At 45.2% G+C, this 20193-nt stretch overlaps 1 protein-coding gene across 1 annotated transcript; it reads right to left on the reverse strand.

Moving 5' to 3' along the window:
- Window positions 1-8218: 8218 nt before the first annotated feature.
- INHBB (inhibin subunit beta B) lies at window positions 8219-18814 on the reverse strand. Its single transcript, XM_085645975.1, has 2 exons — window positions 17192-18814; window positions 8219-10899 (listed from the first exon to the last, which is right to left on the reverse strand). Exons 1-2 carry the CDS (start codon window positions 17580-17582, stop codon window positions 10121-10123), a joined length of 1170 nt encoding a protein of 389 aa, XP_085502101.1. The 5' UTR covers window positions 17583-18814; the 3' UTR covers window positions 8219-10120.
- Between the last annotated feature and the right edge of the window lie 1379 nt (window positions 18815-20193).

Below are 20193 nucleotides of genomic sequence, written 5' to 3' on the forward strand. Positions count from 1 at the left end.
ATACTGGTTCAGTATATAATCTAACTACTCCATAGTATGTTTGCTTGGTTAACAATACTATGATTTATTTGCACTGTCACTTTAACATTACCTAAAAAAATCACTAAAAAAATAGTATTTAAATGATCAGCTGACTTCCATGCGTGTCATGTGATCAAGGCTCTACGGAGTTGAAACGCGTTATGGCGTATGTACCTTAAGACAATAAACTGATTGAATGCACCGAGTTGTGGTCCGTGCTCCTTTCTTCAGAAATTGAAGCGCCAAGTGATGATGACTAGACAGAGGTAGAACTAAGACATAATCAAACCGAGCAGTAGTGGCTTTAAACCTAAATCCCACCTGATCCCATAGCAAAGACATGATTGCTCTAAAATCAGATAATCTAACTGTTTCCCAGAGAGCAGCTTTGACAACATTGTGGTCAGACACCACTATAGTTATAAAGCCCTCTGACAAAGGGGGGAATGTGGTTATCTTGGATGTCTCTATGTATGAGGAGTACGTAATGTGACAGCTTAATCAGTCTCACTCTTACTAGGTTATAATATCTGAGACGTATAAGATCTCTGTACATCGGTACTATGATTGTCTCACTGACAGCTGTGACTGATGGATCGTGGACTACGATGAAGATGGGTTCCTGAGGATGAATCATCCCAGGATATCATCATTTAATGTATTGCCCAAGGTCAACAAAAGTATTACAAACCCCCCCAGGGAGGTCGATTATCTCCCCTAATGAGGGATTCCTCGAGATTACAGCCATATATATTAATTTCTTCCTCTTCCCATTCATCGCTGCCTTACCAGCATATTTCAGGGACAGTGAGGATTTTCTTACCAAGATACATATTGTTAATTGGTCTGACTCATTTCTCATGAGCACTATGGCCATCACGTCCTTGTACACTTGCATAGACCATCAATTTAGGGTACAAGCATGTGAGCACTTCCTTAAGACTAGAGCTGTGTATTTTTACGGACACAATGGAATGCTTATTAGCGTGATTGAATAATTTCTCAGCGAAAACATCATCTTGCATGATAGAGTTCATTACCTCTAGAAGATGGGGACTGCGATGGGCACTTGTATTCCCCCCTGCTTTGCGAATCTCATGATGAGCTGGTGGAAGGAGCAAGTGACCAGGGCATAAAACAATTAGGAGTATACCCAGAATGTCCTGATTTGGACTAGATACATTGATAATTTGTGTTTAATTTGGAGTGGTCCTCAGGAAAAGGCATGTCATTTCTTACCTATATTGAAAGACAACCCTTTTAACTTGAGGCTCACTGCCAGCATGAGTATCAAGGATATTGATTTCCTGGATGTCAAACTATGGGTAGAGAATGGGAGGGTATGCACCACCATACATACGGGAAATAGTGTGCTACATTACAGAAGTTACCATTCTAAAAATCTTATGCATAGCATACCCAAAGGAGATGTAACACTGAAAATTAGTTTATCAAACAGAAAACATGTTTATAACAAAGATTTAGAGAGGGGGGCTACACAGCCATGTTCTTAAATATAGCTGAAAAGAAGCCAGAGCCCCAGTCTGGGGACTAACTTTTATATCCTACTGAGGGCTGGAACTCTACGGATAGATGCATACGTTTGATTACCACCTACAATGCCCTTCACATAGGATTAGAAATTTGATGGGCAAAAAACTATCCATTTTGAAAAACAACACAGTTGTAGATCCAGAATTTCCATCAAGACCTTCTATAAGGAAAAACATTAGGGGACAATTTTACACACAGATACCACACTTGGCCCCCCTTCCTGTGCCAAATTTGACCCCAGGGACCCCATCCTCCCACCCCAGCAGCATTTTAAAGGGAGAAGGGAGCAAGCAGCCCCCCTGCCCTGCTCCAGGGACCTTATCCCCCAGTGCCCGACAAGATACGCCCCCCCCCCTCCCCAGACCAATTGTGGACCCAGGGTCTCTATCCCTGGGGATCCGCACAAAAGAAGTATGGTGCCCTGGTGCCCACCCAGGGCACCCACCATATTGTCTTGGGGGGGCCACGGGGAGAACCCCAAGGCCCCAGCCAGCTCCCTGCATACTGTGGAAGCCGGCATTGCTCCTGCCTGCAGGGAGAAGCTAGTAATGCTGCTCTCTGCTTGTGGGAGCAAGCTTTTGATCTGTTTTCCTGCCCGCACCACCACGGGCAGGCAAAAGTCTGCTCATAGCGGGACGGAGCATTTTTGAAGATCCCAACTGCTGTAAGCAGGGTTGTTGTTTTCTTCTGCTTGGCTGGAGTTTCGAAAATGATCCCATTGAGCGATAGCAAACACAAGTTTCAGGAAACTGCTATGGGGCGGGCTCCCAGAGACACAGCTTGTGAGCTGCCTCAGGGGTGGATTCCCTGGGGCATCTTGAGGCATGGGAAGGGGGCCATGCAGGCCCTCTACCATATAAGCTAATTTCTTAAAAGCTCAGAGTGGGGCTGTGCAGCTCCCCTACCCTTCTTTAATGATTTCGGCCCGAGTGGGCTCTCAGATACCTTCGATGGCTCGGGAAGGGGATGCTGTGCATCCTACCTCCCCATAAATAATATGTTTGACCCCTAGGGTGGGCTCCCCTGGGCCTCTAACAGCTAAGGGAGCAGGGTGCCCCTCCCCATAAACATTGTTTTTAGCACCAAGGGTGGGCTCCCCGGGTCCTCTGGAGGTTCTAGGAGGGAGCCACAAAGCCCCCATCCCCCTTTATCAACACAGCCCTGGGGGTAGGATCCCCAGGAATGATAATAAATAAATGCAGACAGGCCATCATTTTGTTTTGATCATGCGAGAGTCTTGTGGGATTGTTACATTTTTGTTGTTTTTTTTCTTCTTTTTAGCCTCAGGGGGTCGCTCTTGATCTCCCGCATGGGGTCTAGTGGTCAAAGTATCCCTACCTTGTCCCCATATATCTTTATGTTTTTTATAATTCAGGTCAGGGGACCATGTCCCTGAGTCAAGTAATGGCTGCCAGCAACATATTTCTCATGTTACTGACAGCCAATCAGAGCACTCACTCTCAAGGGAGTCTGACTCCCTCAGGAGCGAGGTGGCCCAAGGGGAAAAAAGCTCAGTGGGCCAATCAGAATACTCTTTTTTTTAATTGGCTGTCCCAGGAGAGTCTCGTAGACCCAACTGCCAAAATACACAATTGTTTTTACCCTAAATGTCTAAGAAACTACTTACAGGATTTACACCCAATCACAAAATGCACAAGAACAGACTTCCTGCCGAATTTGGTGTAATTCATTTAAGCAGTTTTTGCTGCAGCCTGTCTAAAGAAGTCTATGGAAAATGCATGGGAATTTTGCATTTTGGAACACTCCCCCTTTTTGGGGTTGGGCTATTTGGTGAGGATTTGTCAAATGGTGCCACAGTTATAAGCAAGTCAAACAAAACCTTTTCCTATGTAAACTAGGTCGTAACCATAACCACCTACAGGTGACCGCAAGTAGGTATATATAAACTCGAAATGCGTCGTCCTTTGTCAGCTTCTGCCAAGTAATAAATTTGGTTTCGGAATTCTTTGTTTCAGGTGCCTACTTTGGGAGAGGAAAGGGCAGGAATGCCATTGATATATATATATATGGTTAGGACCTAGTTTCCATAGAAAAAGGTTTGTTTGCCCTGCTTATAACTGTGGTGCCGTTTGACGAATCCTCACCACATTTTCCCAAACAGTTGACCTCCGGAAGCTAGTCAATCATGTGAAGTTTCAGGATGATCTGTCATGCCGGGGCCGTGAAAAAGGGGGTGGGGGGGTTGAAAAAAAAGTACGTTTGCAATGTTAATTCCCATAGAGATTGTAGAGGCCACCAAGGGTAAAAGTGCACTCTGATTTGGACTACAAGTCCTAGCATGCATTGAAAAATTGATGCACTCAATGCGGCTCACTGGAGGTATTTAAATGAGGCATGCTGTGAAGGAAGTAATCAGAGCCATCTGCTGAGTATATGCAAATGATCCATGACTAAGAGGCAGGAGCCTCGAAACTCGTCGGATAGAAATTTAACATGAATGCTGATGCTCGATTTTCCTTGTTAATAAACCGGATGGTTTCTTCTGAAGTTGAGTGCGCTCTCATTGCTTTGTGCATTTGGATGGAAAATATATATATAGTACAAGTGTTAGTCATCTCACGGCTGGAATATGGCAGTGCAACATTCTGCGGCCTTCCAAGGTACAGACTGGCCCTTCTCAGAGCCTCTTTGAATGCGGCTGCCAGGCTCATCACAGGTTCCAAAAAGAGCAATCACATCTCCCCGGACTTGAAATCTCTTAATTGGTTACCTTTTGAAGCAAGAATACACCTAAAACTTTCTCGCAAGACCACAAAGCCCTTCATTTCAACACTCCTCTCTACCTCGCAAAAAAACTTGAGTTGTCGGGTGGTGCCCGTACCACCAGGAGCTCCAGCACCCTGTTACTTAAACCAAAAAAAATCACAAAAATGAAAACTTACAAACGTTCCTTCTCAGGAATCGCCCCAAGAATTTGGAATTCAATGCCTATGGAAATGAGACTGATTCCATCAACAGTGTCCTTCAAAAAGGAGATGAAAGCGCTAATGATGAACACTTGCCAGTCCTGAAGTTTAGCTGGGGTCCTGACTCACTTCAACCGGATGCGGATGGGTCCTTCCTAGCCCATCGATCGGCTACTCCTCATCTACTGTCACGATGACTCTTTCACCCTATTTTACTGCCTAATTCTTTTGCCCACTATTATGTTGTTACGTAACTATTGTTATTTTTGGCTATTGCTATGTTCTGCCACGATTGCCTCCCCTTATAGGTGTCGCATCTCTCTGTAAAGCGCTCTGATACCCTCTTGGGTCATGTTCGCGCTATACAAAACTTTTTAAATAAATAAAATATATATATGAATATTCTTCTCCCTATTTTAACCACTCAAATCAGACACAATACTGTTTATTTTGAAAGGTTTCTTTTCTCTCTATATTGGGATGCCACCTGTGTCATGCACAGCAGTGTGCTAGAGAAATATAGTCAGAATATCGTCTGACATAAATATCATGTCCTAAATATCGCTTCCAAAAGTATCACCCCACTCGAGTTCATAATAAACAATACACACCAAATGGGAAGATAGTTTTGTAAATGCCATTTAGAACCAAATATCTATGTGAGGCAATATTTCTGCCTACAATATTCGGACAAACATCCTTTTAGCATTGACACAAAACCTTCATTGAAACCCCCAGTCTCTCCCCACAATGGGATTCCCCATGTGGATATACGTGTACAAGCACACCTGCTCCTTCTGCTCTAATATAAGCAGAAAGTATTAACTTTTCAAAAATGTATAAAGCAAAACATTCTAACCTCCTCATGCAGCGGAACTCTTGACCAGCCAAGCACAACCAGGAAGAGAAATATACTCTTGAAAAAAAGTCCTGGTGCACATAATCAAAAAGTACATAGGGGTGTTGTATGTATGGTTACAGTGTTGTGCTTTAATTTCATTACAAAGGAGCACGACTACAAGGCTCGGACTTCTAACGCTGAAGCGGGCCTTTAATGGCTGGTATAGCCCACTGCAGCGAGCTAATAGGTCTACTTCAGGGCCAAATGTTTTTCCAAAAAGCCCTACCGAGATGATACAAACTCAACAGAGACATATACGAAACTTGCTTCTGAAAGAGTTATAAGCACTCCTCGTGCCAGCCTTAATTCAAATCTAAACCTGCTTTTGATTGGCTAGAATTCAAAAACCCTTTGAAAGCAAATAACAGACTATTAGCGTTTATTTATTTTTTACAGCCTGAGAGAGGAATAATAATAGAAATACCAACTTTTGAAAAATTCCTTGCAGTGAAACAGGACCCTTTTTCAGTGAAGTCTTCTAGCCAGTCTGTCAGAAGAGGAATTAATAATTCAAATAAATTCTTTGGGGGCTTGCATTCGATTTATAAGACTTAGCTGTGTTGTGTTTGGTCACTGCCCAGGGATAGATTTTTAGCAGTATTCAAGAGGTTCGGTTGGTTGGGTATTCTGTGAATACTTACTGGCATGCACTCCTGCTAAGGTCCTTTGAAAACCCGCCATGTTGAGTACCTTTACACTAAGCAACTGCATGGAAAAATGTTTGGCAAATCCACCTAGCTGTGTTCAAGGCGTAACGACACCTGAGCGCTAACCCTACAAAGGGGGTGGAGGTTTACGCCTCAAACCCAGACAGGCTTTCACAGGCAAAGATGACAGGTAGCTAAGGGGACACTCCAAAGAGAGTGGGCTATATATACTAAGCACTGTTAGGGGTGTTGGGACCCTGTGATACAACTCTGCCACTTTTATGTTTCTGTGTGAGGTAGAAAAGTGGAAAAAGCTTTTGTTATTGTTATGTGACGTTTCTAACTCATATGTACACCAGAGTTTCTAGGCACTATCAGAAATTATTCCACGTGAGGAGGACTGCCAACAGAAAGAAGCAAAAATCCAAATTCTTGAGATGATTTAAACACAGTTTTAAAAGGTAAGGTTGTCAATAATTTTCTAAACTGAGACAGAGAAGCGAGTGTGCCCAAATCAGAGGGGAGTTTAATCCAATCTACAGCAGCAGCTACGGAAAAGGCTCCGTCTCCAAAAGATGTGGTTCTGATTTTGGGAATATCGAGCAGGAATTGACCAGTAAAGAGCAAAACAGACAGAGCACGAAGCATGGGTTTGAAATGTTGACATCGAGAATAAAGGAGTATGTCTATGAATGACTTGATGGTGAGTAACTGATGATTTGAAAAGAATCCTTTGTTCTATGGACAATCTACGTAACTTAATTAAAATGAGAGAGATAAGTTAATTGCTATGGGACCCAGTGATTAGATGCGCTGCCCAGTTCTGGACCAACTGATGGCTGTTTAATAGCTTCGTAGGGCAGTCGATATAGTAAGAATTGTCATAATCCAGGCGAGATTGGATAAAGGCAGTAACCTGTGGTAATCTGATGATATAAAAGATAACACTTTAGCCAACAGTTTAAATAACCATTAAAAAAAACAGCAACTCGTGAAATCTAAAGTTCAAGTGAGACTTTTGACCCGATAATAATTCTAAAACAGTTTAAAGTCTTGTCATGAACAGAAGGAGGAAGCATAACTGTTGGGCAGTTATCCGAATTGGATTTAATAGCAATAAATTTATCATTTATGCATCTTAAAAGTTTGCAAAATCGTGGCCAAAACAAGATTCAATTTTCAGCAAAGACTTTGCGCCAAGTAGTGAGACGAGAGACCCATCAACCACCTATGGATCCCATAGATTGGGCAGAATAAGAAAGCACAATGTTTTTATATGTTGAATTACTGTCCAGGGATAAATTCATGCGCAGGACAAGACCACAGTCTTAACGCTGCAATTTTCTAACTTGCAATGGTTGCTCTTTGTGCCTGTTCACAAAAGAGCTCCGTGGAAAACCTACCTTTATTTACCATGACCACATCATGATGTTACTATGTGGGTTTTCTGTTAGCTTTTATGAGGAATCGGATATAACATGAAGCATTTATAACACAAATGTATAACAACATATATTTTCTTTAATATGAGGGCTGTGTGGCTATGTAAATTAATGTTGGTGGCAATAATGGAACAATATGGTTGTGCGTACAAAATGAAAAATATACCTTATGTTGGTAGGCTAAACCCAAAACCAATAAGCAGGGCAGAAAAATATCACGCAGAAAATAAGACCGAAAGTCTTTCGCCAGAGAACACAAATACTTAGGCACTGAAGTTAAAAGGCACGGCATCTGTGCTAGGATTGGCTGGGAGCTGAGTCATCGCATAAGGCGGGAATGCAGGAAATACTATGACATCACCCTGCCCTGCTGCCAAGGCAGAACCTCACGTAAACACTATCCCCAAAAGAATCAATTCCCTGCCAGCCCTTCGTGTTGAAGACAAACCAGAGTTGGAAAAACACCAAACTCTTTTAGACGCCTATGTTTCTGGTTTCCATAACAATCAAAATCGGAATGATGACAGCGGGCCCTCTCCCAATTTCCAACTGTAGTCTTTTCTGCTTCCGGGTATTCCCACCTTCTCTGCCAATCACAGCCCGTTTACCAGCGCACTGATGCAGGCCCTCGTTGAGAGCGTCTCCATATATCAGCAAGTTTATCTGCAATTTTGTCTCCTTTCTTCCCTGTAAGCCTAAATACACAAATACCCCAAGGATCATATATAGTTTTCAATCTTTTTTTAAATTTATTTAAACTGTACACAAATGTAAAATATTTTAACAGCAACCCTAAGTGAAAATTGTTTGGTTTTAAATTATTATGTAACAGAGTCTAAAAGTAACATTTTTTTTTTTAATTAAATAAAACAGACATTGAATTTAAGGATGCACACTGGTACTACACAAAAGTTGTTCTCATTTGACATTCAATGTGCGTATTGAATAGAAAATACATATTGAAATGAACAAACAAAATCCATGTGTACCCTGAAGGAATTGGTAGGCCTGGGGAGGGATTTCTCGCCATTGACTACGCAATGCCTTGCCACCCGATACAATTATAACCAATCTGTCGGCCTCTTTGGTTCCAAAATGATGTATAATACATTTAAATGCATTTTATTTCTGCTACAAAAATATCTTTTATTTTTCAAATGGCAGTTTTTGACTAATCATGCAACTAAAATCAGTGCAAACATTAAAAGCGAATCATCCACTTGAAAAAAATAAGCGGAAGATTTCATTTCAAGTATAAAAAAATATAAAAAAGATGTCATATAAAGTCTGGTATTGTCTCTTGTGGGTCAACACTTTAAATTGCATAGCTCACGCGGCACTTGTTTGACAAGATAGTGGGTGAAGTTAAGTGCACAGTCAAGTGCCACTTTTCAAGGCATTGAGATCTGCAAGTGCTATGATAGCGTGCATTCAAGCGCCCTGCAAGTGCTGTAAGAGTGTTCAGTGGAACACTCTACAAGTGCTGTGATGGTGTGTGGCCAAGCACTCTGCAAGTGCCCTAGGAGTGCGTGACGGAGCACCCAGCAAGTGCTGTAAGAGCGCATTTCTGAGCACCCTGCAAGTGTTATGCTCAGAATGTCGTTTTATTGTTCTCTTTTCTTTCTGATCTTGTGGCCCCTTCTTAAAGTATGCTGATAAGGAATCAATGCACTTTTCTTTTCTCACCAAGTCTGCATACAAGTGCTTCTCTCTTGCTATTCAATGCACTGGTGGCACTTTTACGGACGGAACTGGCGTCTCCTCGTAGACCCATCACTAGTTCTTATTGCTGGATTATGATTATCTCCAGATCCCTGTGGACCTCTATGAGCACAGATAGCAACCAGTTCAATCTGTATTTTTTTTTTTTGTATTTTTTCCAAAAATCTGAGATCTGTAACGACAGGTCAACCTATCGCTGTGGTGCAAGAGATTCGCAATCCCTTTACGTAACGCTGCAAACGGTCACGCTGGTCCCTTGGATTCATAGTGGTCAGTCAAAAGCATTCAGCAATGCTAACCCACAATCAGGCGCTGGGTCACATTGCAGACTTGAGCTTAATGAATGCACACGGTGGGCTCTGCTGGAAGTGCTTCGGAGGACACAGTCATCAAAGTGGCTGGAAACTCAGTAACAAGTTGTCACCTATAAGAAAGGTGGAGTGCAGCTTCCTCAAAAATAGTTAAGTGGTGGCCATTTTCTGTTTGATCACTTTGACTCTTCGTTTTTGAGGAATGTGGTTCTTTGTTGTGCTTTGTTTTTAGGGCGCAGTGTGGAGAGTGGGATGAGCTTCTGTGTTGATCTGAAATTCAGGAGATCTCTCTTTCCGACTGCTGCATTGGTGATGGTAAGTATGGCGGAAAAAAGTTGCCACTGGAACACGGCTGTTTGCACCTAAGACCAAAAAGAGCTTGTGCTGCAGAAGGTGGTCTAAGAGTAGGTGCTTTCATTGTCCAGGATCGACTGACAAGCACTGTTGTCAAAGAAGAGGCATGACACGATGATTTCCTGGTCACACTCATGTACGCAGGGGTGCAGCAGAGCAAAACTTCCCTTCGACTTCCACTTCAGTCTAGGATCGGTCTAGTTCTTTGTTATTTTCATATATACATTTCTATATACATATATCAAGCACAGCCGCATTCTTCCACAATCATATTGGGCACATCCCTTTTCACAATGTTATATTCATCATCAAAGTACAGCATAGACATTGTGCTGAGCTTGGTGGGAATGCAACATGAGTTCACTGTGCCTGGGTTTAACCCGCGCATTCTGTACTGATTTACTACTGCCGTGTGAAAAGATGAGGCTGAGCCTGGGACTCCAGCCAAGTAAGCCGGGCAGCTCCCCTCGCAGTAGTTCCCAAAGTAGCCTGACGGTGCTATAATCCAGTCATTCCAGCCAATGAGTCTGAAGTCAATGTAGAACTGCTGCCTGCAGCATAGGTTTGTGCGCCCGTCACACTCCAGGCCTCGCTTGCGGATCCTGTGCTTGTTGTCAGCGAGCCGGGCATGGACCACTAAAAATGGGCGGTGGGATTCCTCGCCGGGATCCACGTAGACCGGCACCACCGAATAGTCCTGGCAGCCGTCACACTGAACCTCCAGCGTGAACCTCCGCTCACTTTTCTCAAACACACCCTGGATGGCCTCAGTCAAAGGGAAGGTGTGCCAACCACTGCGCTTTAAGTCCACCTTCTTCTCCACCATGTTCCACTTGCTGCTGGTATCATCAGAGTCCTGGAAGAAGACCTTGACACGCACTTTCCTCCGGTTGCCCTTTTCAGACTGGTAGGGCAGGAGTTTCAGGTACAGCCAGAGGCTGGCTTGCAGGACGAAAAGGTGCTGGTTCCCTTCGTTGGAGATGAGGAAAGTGAGGCGAACTCTGGACGCTGTCAGATCATCTGCACAAAAAGGAAAGAAACAAGAGATTAGATGCATAGTGCCAAGAGTGTGTCATCAAATCCTCCTGTGGAGAGAAACCACGAATGAAAAATAAAAGCACTAACCCAATACAGCACGCATTTTTTACCTTCCATTTAATAGGACAGGGAGTGTCAGCTGGCTTCACGAGAAAGGGTTATCCTATATATCACTATGCCCAAAAGAAGCCAGGCCGGTTTAAACATAATAAAACACTTAAAAACTCGTGAGCTACGTAGAAAACATTTTTCAGAATATTATTCTAGATTGCAGAGGGTGTATGCAATTAGGCAGGTATGCTGAAGGCATGCGCACAAGAGGTAGCGTGAGTTGGTTAGCCTTGGGTCCCAGCAGAACTCAGAAGCCAGCACGAGGCCAGTCCTGGATAGGTCCACGTTCCACAGAATAGTACGTCAGCAAGTCGTTCGAATGTTTTTTTTTTTCTTTTTCCGAAGCAATGATCTACGCACTACATGGGGCTAAGAGGGTAGTTATGTGAATGACAGCCAAAGCAAAACAATTATAGGTGAGAGTTGAACGCGCTATCGTCACATGCTGTGTGTATACATTGAGGTCGTCTGACTACAGTGGCATTTCAGACGCTAATGGCTTGAAATTTATGTTTTTTGTAAAACCTGGGTGCCTTCGGCCAGGGATTTCACGCACTTACAAGTGGTGCTAGCTACCCTGTGCAAGCCGCTTGCAAACGATGGATACCACATTCCTTGTGAAGAGCGAAGGAATTTGTGTTTGCACCTACCAACAACCACCGCTGTTGTAATCCTTTTTTTTTTTTCATAAGAGTTTTCAAATTCTCTCCCCTGCCCTAAACTGCTTAAGAATGCAGTGTGTGTTTAGACCGGGTCTGCGGATTATGACAGCTTGTCAAGCGGCTCCCCTAACTGGTAGACGTGCTCGTGCCTTTGTAAGGAGGACAATGAATGGAGCGCGTGGAATACCGCTGGAGGTGCGGGGCTCCGACACCCCTCCACCAGGAAGCACCTTGAGGCGATTGTGTTTGCAGATCTGCGCTCTACAAGCACAATAATTCATCCGTCCATCCATTCAGTGGGATCGAGTGACCAAAACTCCGGGTGTAAACGGCCCACGTTCAGCCACTTGGATAGAGGGGGGTCATGACCCATTTATGTCTGCTCAGCTTGCCACCTGTTATTCAAGGCAGAGTTCATTCGGCTGGCGGGGTGTGTGCTACATGAATAGTCAGTCCGTGAGTTCACTTCTCACCCCTCCCATGAGCTCTTATCTTTAGGTTATTCGTTTGAATCCCTGCAGGGGCAACTCTGGCTTTCATCCCTCCAAGGCTGATGAATTCAGTATCATTACATTGGTCATCCTTAACACTTGCTATTTAGAGCGCTTAGAAACTGACAAAGTGAAATATAAAGCCCTAAATGAAAACTAATTATTATTTAATTTCAAGTTATAGTCACTCCTTGGTGGGACTTGATTTGTGGTGCTCTGACCCTCAGGGAGAGGCACAAGGAACAATGCAAAAGCTGCCATGACGATTGCAATAGGGCACCTAAACTACGCTACAGCATGTCAGCCCACTGACAAGAACTGTAAGGGTCTACATGCCCCCATACCCTCTGGCCCCGACCTACACTGAGCCGGAGGGCATTTAATGATGGGTATAGACCGCTGCACAAATGCTATCAGAGCCAGCAGTGTATGGCCTAAATTAAACAAGAGGAAACAGAAAGAGTATTTGGGAATGCAGGCGCAGACAACTTATGCCAGCCTTTATTATTGTCTTCAACAGAACTGGCATCATTCCAATGTCCTATAACCCCAAGGGTTTACCCAAATATTAACATCCCTACTTTCTAACCCGCTGCAGGCCTGGTGCTCCAAAGGGGCCATACTGGCGGCCTAATCCTCACGGGCTCCCTTACTTTTTAACCTTGTGTTAGGAAGACAGTGAATTCAAAAAAACGTTCTGGCCTTCCAATGTAAACTGAGCAGCCACACTCAACAACCACAAAACCCATCTCTGTGACGAGGACTCTGGTTGAACCCGCCTTTTGTCCACTGGCCTAGGTGAGGAAAAACACAGTGATGAAGCATGCCACTTATGTGGGTGCGGGTTTTACGTGGGTGCTGGCTTGCATCTTTAAAAAAACAAACAGGTTAGTAGACGGACATCATCCAGGAACTAAAACAGTTCCACAAAACGTAATTTAAAGTAGCAAAGGAAAATCTTTTTAGCCTGCTAGTTGAGGACTTTAGGACCGTGTTTGGTGAGTTTGCTAAATAAAAGGCAAACATTGTTTAACCAGAATAATAAACCCTGAATATTGGCAAGGGCCAATACACAAAATAGCGGGAATATTTGACTTTCTTTTCAGTGGGTTAACTTTGGATCTCTTTCATCGTGGAACTGTGATGATCTTTCTCCAGAGGGACGCAGCATTCCCAGATGAGCATACAACCCCTCTACACTGTTCAATGGTATAACTCCTGTGCATACCCAGGGTAGGAAGAACTCCAAAAGTACAAGCCATCTTATGCGATATATAAGCATTTTTTTAAATGACAGATTCAGTCTAATCAGACTCCTTAGTGTATTCATCTGTGTATTAAAGTGGGCAATAGCAACGAGGTTCCACATGCTAGCTTTCTGAGTAAAAATGGAGACCAGCAAAAATATATTGTTGAGTTGCAGAGGGAGATAAGCCATGAAAATCACGATTTTCTCATTGCGTCCAGATGTGTAGAACTGCATTGGCATTGGAAAATCAATGAGTCTTCCTTCTTTGGCCTTAGCACTCTACGGAATCTAGACACCAACTACCATGGATTGGTGTGCTTGGACCCACACACATTCAAAATACATGTCTATCGTAAGCACTCAGAAGCTCCACTCACTAGCATATATGGTACTATACAGATATACACAACTAAAACAAAGTAAAAACCCTGGGAAAGGGCTTTGGGGGAAGGCACGCGCCTTTTAAAAAAGAATGTAAGCATTCGCAAAGCAAAATTAGATTAAAAAAAAAAGCACTAGGCCCAGGCAGAGTGATTTTAAAAGACAAACTATGAGAGCCAAATAAAAGGTATTTTAACAATTGCTTAAGGGTTAATATTCTCCACAATAAATGAACCACTGTGGAAAATTGTGCATCCTGAACTGTTCCAAGCAAACCACAATCTTCTTGAGGCCGCAGTTGGCATTCCAGAGATCTCGGTTACCAAATCCCCTGCTACTCTTTGATGAGATGTGCCAATCTGCAAATTGCTGTTGGCACTGGCAGGGCACACCAATGCAGGTTAAAGAGGCAAAACTCTGCAACAAAACCAGCATTGTGAGCACTGTGCCTAGAGACTCTAGGATAAATTATTAACATTTGTTATGAGAACTCCATTTGCACTAGGCTGGTTGCCCTACACTTTGGGGCCGATTCACAGAACTAATCTGAGATCAAATCCTAAACTTACTACTTTTGGTATTCACAGAAGGCATTTAGTAGTAGTATAGTTAGGACTCCTAACTTTACTACTACTAAACTGAGACAAAATCCTAACTTTATGACGTTCGGTATTCACAAAAGTCATTTAGTAGTAGTAAAGTTAGGAGTCCGAACTTTACTACTACTAAATACCTTCTGTGAATACCAAAAGTAGTACATTTAGGATTTTATCTCAGATTAGTTCTGTGAATCGAACCGTAAGTTAGGAAATATGGAACCTTAGAATCAGATATCAGATGAGGGTTTCCATTCTCATCAGACCCATCATATATGGAAAGTTGGGTGCTTCAGATATGGCAGGGGAGTAAACATGATGACGATGCCAGGCCCCTAAGACGAAAAGACCTATCAGTTTCAGGCCTCCAAGTACAGCATATGTGACCGCCAGATCAATCACATGCAGACAAAATGTGGTATTAGATGTCAACAGCCAGGTACAGCAAATGTTGACTGCCACCTTCATCAGAGGAGTACACCAAGCCCATCAGATGAAGGCCGCCACAAGTATTAGATGGGGGGACAGCCAGACCCACAGAAGAGGAGGACAGGCCGATCAGCCCGCCGGGCACATGTGGTGTGCATTGCTGAATGTGGCAAATGTGGACTCGATCACCAAGAGAGGAATACAATAGGTCTATCAGATGCAGACCTCCAGGTTCATCAGATAAGAGTTACAACACTCATCAGACCTTCAGATCATCATTTCATCCAACACCACCAGGTGCATAAGACATGGACTACAAGGCCCTTCAGATGACGAGGAAGGCCCATCAGATGAAGCAGAAGACCCATCAGATATCAAGGAAGACCCATCTAGTCACCAGGCGCTTCAGACGCAGACCACCAAGTGCAGTAGAAGGACTGCCATATCCATCAGTCGACAACACCATGTCCACCAGATTTTGACTACCAGCTCTGAATTGGCCATACGACACACTGGAAAAAAAAACCTTGTAGACCATAGGAGGGTTGAAACAACTAAGACCCGGACGTAGTGGCTTATTCCATGAGTTTCTTTTCTGAACTGTCTTTGAAACCTATGTTTTATCACATACATAGAAAACGTGTGTAGTGCAATGTATCTTTTAGACCAATTTGAACAAAGCATTCTCATCAAATAAAAATGCTTTTGTGCCCTTCTGTGAAATATTGTCTAATGTCATTCATGAGGCACCTCCTCCACTGTCTCTCTGTATGACATCTAGGTGGGACAGTAGATGCTTGGACTGTTTGTACTCCCTTTAGGACCAGACATGGTTCTCTACAAGCGTCCTATTGCCCTTTGCTCAAGAGTTTCTTGCATGTTAGCAGGTATTTACCTACTGTGATGCAACTGCAGTTTGTTTTTCATTTTATTTCAGCTTTCTGATTTTTGCCGTTGCTATTTTTAGTGACCTTTGCACAATTTGGGGCGTGTACTGCTCTTAAGGCCTATTTGCATGCCTTTGTCTGCAGAAAAAGGCAAATATCCTGACAAAGTCCTATCTAACCTACAAACCCACTCATGGACTCGTAGAGAGAAATGAGGGGTAGGTATGCCGTTCACTCTGTGTTCGATATACTCTGTGCCATTCACACACACACAGGCCTGGTACACACACAGTTCAGGTGAAACTGCAGTCCAACACCGCTGAGAACGGGTGCATTCACAGCCTGCATTACCCAGCAGCACGCTCTCAAACTTCTCCAATGATTACTTTAAAAAAAAAAAACTTTCTGGAACTTGCAGAGCTTGAAATGGAGAGAAAAAATAGATGACAGCCTCCCTTTGAATGCTTCCTTCTAAGACCTGCTAATACTATTCAGTTAGTGATCTATTGGAGCTGCCCTGCTGGGACAGGTCAGTACTGCCTTGTGAACTAATGGTACAGTGACAAGAGGTACCAATACTAGCTAGCCTGAGAAATTATTGGAGTCCTGCTAAGAAGTACCAATACCTGTCCTCTAAATTACTGAAGCCCTGCTGAGAAGTGCCACTACTTGTCTTGTGAATTATTGGAGTCCTGCTAAGAAGTAATAGTGCCGCCTTTTGAACCATTGGAGTCCTGCTGAGAAGTACCATTACTGAGTTCGTGAATCTGGAGTCCTGCTGAGAAGTACCCGTACCAGCCTCTTGAATTGTTAGAACTCGGCTGACAAGTAGCAGTTCTATCCTGTAGCTTATTGGAACTCTGCTGAGAAGAGCTAATGCTGGCCTAGTGAGTTACTGGCGCTGTGCCGGACAGTGGCAGTGAATTAATGCCACCCCTCAGCAGACTCAACCTACTGATGTGCTGCAGTAGTGGTGACCACTGCCGCCTACAGAGTGGCAGTATGCTGACGCCATGCTCAGAAGTTTTAGTACTGTCATGAAGTATTGTGTGTTCAAAGGAAGGTGAGGGATCGTCTCCTCACACGGGGGTGGACTCAATGATCCATCCTTTACATGGAAGTTCAAGGAAAGCTGAGGTGGTATTTCGCGGGGTGGGCGATGTTCTATCGTCTGACAAGGTGGGGGTCATAGGATGATGACAGACTCGGTGTCATCACTAAAGAAGAGACAAAAGAGGCACCCGATGTTTTACATAGGAGAATTATAAATAATGATTTTGGAGGTATGTAGGGGTCTTTAGATTGTGGAAGTAAGAGAAATACAGTATACTTGAGCTAGTGGATAATGGGGAGCAGTGGCGGTGGATACTTTGAGAGGGTGAGCGCTGAATCATGCAGTACAGCAGGGCAACCGGCGGCGAGCCGTGGGGAAGAGACAGCGCTGAACACAGCGCCCGAGGCCCCCTACCTGTCTCGGCGAAGCTGATGATCTCCGAGGTCTGCTGCTGCTGGTCCGGCATGGAAGTGGCGTGCCCGTCCAGGTTGGGGATCTCCACCCGGCCGTCCTCGCGCACCTTGCCCGCGTGCAGCTTGCGCAGCGCCGTGACCATGGCCGCCTTGGGCACGGCGTGCGTGATGTTGGGCCGCTCGCGCATCTGTAGCCGGCTCAGGATGTGCCGCTTCACCGCCTCCAGGAAGTCCCGGTCCAGCCGGCCCGCCTCCTCGGGGGGCCTGAACCCGCACGACGAGCAGGTGTCCTGCTGCGGGGAGGGCGGGGGGAAGCCCTGGGGATCCGGTGTGGGGGAGCCGGCGGCGCACAGCAGGCAGACCAACAGGCAGGCGAGGGACCCCTCAGCCATGCTACCCGGGGCGACGAAGAAAGCGAGGCGGCGGGGAGCCCCACTCCTAGCGGCAGCCTCGGCACAGGAGCAGAGGGCGAGCAGGCTGGCTGCCCCAGGAAGCAGGGAGCGACGCGCAAGCCTCTTCTGCGGGCACCGGGTGGGGGAGGTGCAGCCCCTTCCACTTCTCTTCCTGGTCACTTTCAAACTACACCTTCTGTTTCAATGTTGCAGACGCAGTCCGGCTCTGTGTGTCTTAAGGCGACTTTAGTCTCAGAGTGCCTGCAAACATGCAGAGTTCAATAATATAAATCCTACAAAGAAGGCGAAAAGCTCTGATCTGTTTTCAAATGTCTGCTCCGAAAGGTGAGCCGCCGAGTCCGGCAGTTGTTTACAAGCAACTTCAAAAATGTCCCTGGCTGTTTCCAAAGGCAGTGGTGTCTACCGCCTTCAGGGGACGGCTTTGGGGCACCCTCCCTTCTCTGCTGCCAGAAATCTCTTGTAAAAGGTGAGTCGAGTCCTGTAAATGTTTACGGCACCTTCCAGCGCCCTTTCCTGTTTCAAGAAGTGCCTGGTAGAGACGGCTGCACCTCGGGATCTGTTTATAACAGATGGGGCAGGGTTCCCCTCCAGGAACCTCCTCTCCTCCTGCTGCCACAAGTTTCTTGTAAAAGGTGAATCCAGGCCAATTTTGTTTCTAGCACCTTGAAGTGCCCCCTTTGCTGCCAGGAGCGGCCAGCGATTCTGTGCTTCAGCTCCAGTCTTGGAAATAGATGGGTGCCTGTCCTCTCCCTGCTGCCAGAAGCACCTTTAAATGTCTTCCTGCTTCCAGAAGTGCTCAAAGAGTGTTCCCCGTGCAGCTCTTCTCAGCCAGAACGTGCACTTCCATCAAAAGTCCACTTCAGGGTGTATTATATTATTGCATGTTAGTTTCCGATGTGAGCAAAAAGTCCGTTCTGTGATATTAAAACGTGTACTTGCACGTCCTCCCCTCTGCAGCGCACGTGAATACCCACGAAAAGAAAAGAAAAATAGGCAGCCAAGGCTAGAAGTGCCACAGATGCAAATCCACCACAGTTCTTTTGAACACGAAACGAGAAGAGAGCTTCAGAGCGCCCTTTCTGCCTGCCGGCTTCCTAGTTGCATTCTGTAGCTGTCAGTGTGAGCAGTGTTTTCGCTGTGCTGCTGGTCCCGCCTGCGCCTCAAGATATCATCTCTCTCCTCTGATCCTTTTTTTTTTACACCCCGCAATCAGCACATTGGGCCACCGCACAAACTTTTATACAGGAATTAAACCACGTGGGAGCTGCGACCTATAACAGGCTCCTCCAGGAGCAGCCGGCCCCCTTCCTCCCTCCCCTTTCTCGAGTCCCTTTGGGAGTTTACGGCTTGTCCCCCCCTAGGCTATAATGCCTGCAACTTCCTGATGGGGACCTAATAACCACACGGCCCCCTCCACGGATTGGACGCGTCCGAAGATTCTGCTAGGATGAAGGAAGCGTCAGCCCGCCCATGCCCTGAGCCCCCTCCACCAAGGACATGCACACCTTTGCTACGGCTACCAGCGAACTGGGCTCTTCATGGCATGTGGGTATGTGTGATGCCTTCCTGTCCAGCGGCGACTCATCTCAGTTGAAAAACTTTTGTGAAGAGGAATTTTTAACAATAACATAATAAAAAGAGTGTACACACGTTGGGGGGGGGGGGGGGGGGGGGAGGGGGGGGGGGACAAAACAATTCCTGGCATTCTAGCGTGCAATGTATACACACACATTGTCTATTCAACCAGAACACCCCTCTACGCCAGTGTTGACTTGAAGGACAATATAGTACAACATGACTATACAAATTGATGACTGCCTCATTTTTTTCTTTAATCTTATTCTGTGCATGGGGCATCAGCACACATCAGCAATGTGCCCAAATACCCCTCTTTGACAAGTTATCTTTGGAGCAGTTTAAAATGTCTTAAAGACCTGTCCACTTTGTTAATGGCCTCTTTTTATTTGTTTGCTGAATTGCTCTCTGTAAAATCTCAGGTGTCATAAAGCTTGCGCCCTCCCACCCGTCTCTCTGGGGTGTGATGTGGGGGAGTGTGTGTGAGAGAGAAGGCTGTGTGATTCCGTAATACAGGCGCCCTTGTTGTTCAAGTATAGGACCCCCTCAGTGTTGCGCTGCAGAAGTCGGTGAAAGGGGGGCGAGGGGGCTAAGAAGAGATTGAGAGGAGGGGGGTCGTTGGTGCCAGAGAAGAGGCTTACACAGGGCCGACTGCCGGCCTCGTCTCTAACCTGCCCCTCTAATAGAACCTGACACAGGCATACACACAAACAGGACCCTGTGTCTCATTTATTTTTGCACACCTCCCCCCTTGCCCCAAGAGCCAACAAGGAGTCTTTTGTGTATTTTACCCCATCCCCACCTCCACTGGTGGGCCAGAACACGTTCCCATTTTTCATGCTTCATGCACACACACGCTACACGTTCCATGTTAATTACGTGGCCTCTGTGTTGGCCCACCGGGAGTACATTGTAATCTGAAATATTTCCCCTCCCCCATTCTAGAAAATATATTTTTTCTGCAAACGTTTTATGCGTCGGGGTGGTTGATGGTCGCGCACTTCTTGCCTTTTGC

This window comes from Triturus cristatus, chromosome 3_1, assembly GCF_964204655.1.
Source record: "Triturus cristatus chromosome 3_1, aTriCri1.1, whole genome shotgun sequence".
Classification (NCBI taxonomy): domain Eukaryota; kingdom Metazoa; phylum Chordata; class Amphibia; order Caudata; family Salamandridae; genus Triturus; species Triturus cristatus.